The sequence below is a fragment of the Gavialis gangeticus genome, unplaced genomic scaffold (genome assembly GCF_001723915.1).
Source record: "Gavialis gangeticus isolate Ggan-Ray unplaced genomic scaffold, GavGan_comp1, whole genome shotgun sequence".
Taxonomy (NCBI): Eukaryota; Metazoa; Chordata; order Crocodylia; family Gavialidae; genus Gavialis; species Gavialis gangeticus.
In genome coordinates, this window is record NW_017728994.1 from 65,565,624 (window position 1) to 65,568,497 (window position 2,874).

General features: G+C 44.3%; 1 protein-coding gene across 1 annotated transcript in view; it reads left to right on the forward strand.

Annotated features, from left to right (window-relative positions):
* The window catches only part of CUZD1 (CUB and zona pellucida like domains 1), a 161,927-nt gene that overhangs the window by 92,157 nt on the left and 66,896 nt on the right, over positions 1–2,874 (forward strand). Inside the window, 2 exon segments of the mRNA XM_019502173.1 lie at positions 1,068–1,154; positions 1,937–2,035. Coding sequence (XP_019357718.1) covers positions 1,068–1,154; positions 1,937–2,035 — 186 coding nt within the window.

The window sequence follows — 2,874 nt, forward strand, 5'->3', positions numbered from 1 at the left end:
GTGTTAGGGCATGTGTAGATAAAACAGGGGCCCCAAATTGAAGTGGTGGGTTTTTGAAAGCACTGCTTCCATTTAGGGGCCTTTAAACCCCCATCTCCTGCCTCTCCGGTAGCGGGGAGGGCTAGCTGTTGGCAGGTGGAGAGGTCCCTGGGCTGCAAGGGTGGGTGGGGACTGGTGCTTCCCTCCACAGCAGCAGCACCCCACCCAGGCAGCACCTGCCTGCGGGCACCTGGCTGCGGTGCCCCCTGGGGCCGCCTAAGCTATGGAGGGATGCACAGGGCCCCCGCACAGCTCAGGCAGGCGAGTTCCAGGGTGGGGGAGGGACCAAAAAAAAAAAAAAAGAAATCACTCCTTTTTTTTTTATGCAGAGCCTGCCTTCCCAGGCTGCCTGCAGGGCTTCCTGCAGGGCCCCTGAGCTGAACAGATCCCGGTGCTTTGCTCTGCAGCTGTAGGGCAGCAAACTAAAACTCCTTAAAGGAGTTTTAGTTTGTTGTGCCCTAAGTCATTTGAGGCCCATTATGCTGGCAAATTTGCTACAGCGGCTGGAATTACTGCGCAATACACTGCCGACGTGTGCAAACACCAACACCATTAAAGCAGTGAAAAAGCATTTAACCCGCTTTAAAGTGTCGCGCGCACATGCCCCTCACTTCATCTATACGCAGGCTTAGTGTGTTCCCCAACCTAGTTCCTAAAATTCATGTGGAAATCCATTCTCCACCCCTTCCCAAATGACTACTTGGTCTTTCATAGCAAGACACAACCAGAAGTAAGTTCCGTGTCTAAAGGGCATGGTTAACCACATCTAGATGGATCTAATCCCTTCTTAGTACTTAATCTGCAACTCTCTCTTGAGCTAAGAATAAAAATATGCCACCTTGTGGGGCTTTGTGATCTTAAATATTTACCCCCCCACACACACACACACTTTCCAACTAGCTCCTAATGCACCCACTTCTGTTCTCAGGAAGAAAACAACAAATCTCCAAAGTTGCTTATATCTCTGTCAGTATGTGATTAATTATTAGAGTCCTGTATAATAATTAATTTCTTCAACCTTCTTACAGACCCTACAGATTCCTCCTCTGCTCCCAGCTCCACCAGAGAGGAGAGAGAAGAAACCACTGCAGAACCCTCGACTACAGCGGCGGATGGTAAGGAAAAACTGCAAGCAATTGCAATCCAAGCAACATGCTAGAAATACTCATGGAATTATTCTTTTGGAAGCCAGCAGGATCCAAATTTTCAATAAAATGTCTCAAATTTGATACGTTTTGACTTAAATTACGTAGGAAGAAAGAGCTACTAAGCTAAGACATCTTCATTTTTAGAATAGCAGGCTACTAAGATCCTATGGATATACTGGTACAAAGAAAAGTACTGTCACCAGATAGTTCAAAATCCTGCATTGAGGAGAAAATTGAAAGCAGTTCAGTGTGTGAGTAAACAGCAGGTAAAACTCCTACTAAGGAGCAGTTTACCCAATGCATAACTATGTAATAAATTGGCTTCATGTTGGGGATGGACACAACACTAGCTCTCCCAAGGTGAATGTCCTCAGTAAGGCATATTATAGTGTCGGGCAATGTGGTATTGACAGATAATTTCCAGATTTAGGAGGGTTGGATCCAGCCCGCCAGCTGATTGGATTCATCCTGCAGGCAGGCACCCACCAATTAATTGGATCTGGCCCAGACAGAGGCTGACCCGGCTGCACTCCATATGGGGCTGAGTCAGCACTGACCACTTACTACCCAACTACTCCTGATATAACTGATCTTGCACCAAGGATGAGAACAACCACCAGTGTCTCAACTTTGACTATAGCTAAATTGTACAGTAGTAGTAATAAATCAGTAGAGTATATATTGTTGACCCACATCAGAAAAATGTAAAGGGCCAGTTCACCCTAACAAAGTCCTCCACCTTCTTACAGGCACTCCAGAGTCCACAGATTCCTTCTCTTCTTCCACCACCATCACAGAAGAGAGTGAAACAATCACTACTCCAAAATCACTGACAACTGCTACTGATGGTGAGGGACTAAAGTGTAAACAAATATTTTCAATTTTTTGTTTTGCTTTTTATAATACAATTATATGAACAAAGATGGGAATTGATATTTTTGTTTTTCCACAGTAACAGATACTGGATACACAACTTTGATACCCTCTGGTGAGTAAAGAATTTTTAATGATTCTGCCCATGTGTTTTGCAACTCCCAGAATTGTCAGAGAATTAGTGTTTCTGTCCAGCCTAGTTTCTCAAGCTTTCAAAGTGAGGTTTCCCCATCCCCTTCCAAATGATTACTACTTCTTTATCATGTATGATGCAGAAAGTTTGTCTGTATCTATCCAACAATCTGCTTTTTCATAGAACCAAAATGCTCCTTCATATTTTAGTCAGTAACCCCACTTTTGCTGAGAATATAAGCCATTACACCTTTTGGTGTTTTTGATTCTTTGTCAAGGAAGGTGAAGCTAAAACAGAACATATTTCTACTTAGGCTTCTGAAGCAACCAGCACTATCACATTGATGTCAATGACAGAAATCCCCCAACTTTACCTGTTATTTAAACTGTAATTAGTGCTTAATTTTTAACCTCAAGGTAAACTTCTAGGATGTGATTTAAGCAAGGCTTCTGACACTCCCATGACATTCTCATAGAATCATAGAAGTAGGGTCGGGAGGGACCTTGTAGATCTTCAGGTCCGACCCCCCGCCTGGGCGGAAGAAAAGACTGGACTCAAATGAGTCCAGCCAGGTAGTCATCAAGCCTCTTCTTAAAGATCCCCAGGGTAGGAGCCAGCACCACTTCCCTAGGAAGTTGGTTCCAGCTCCTAGCCGCCCTAACTGTGAAGTAGTTCTTACAG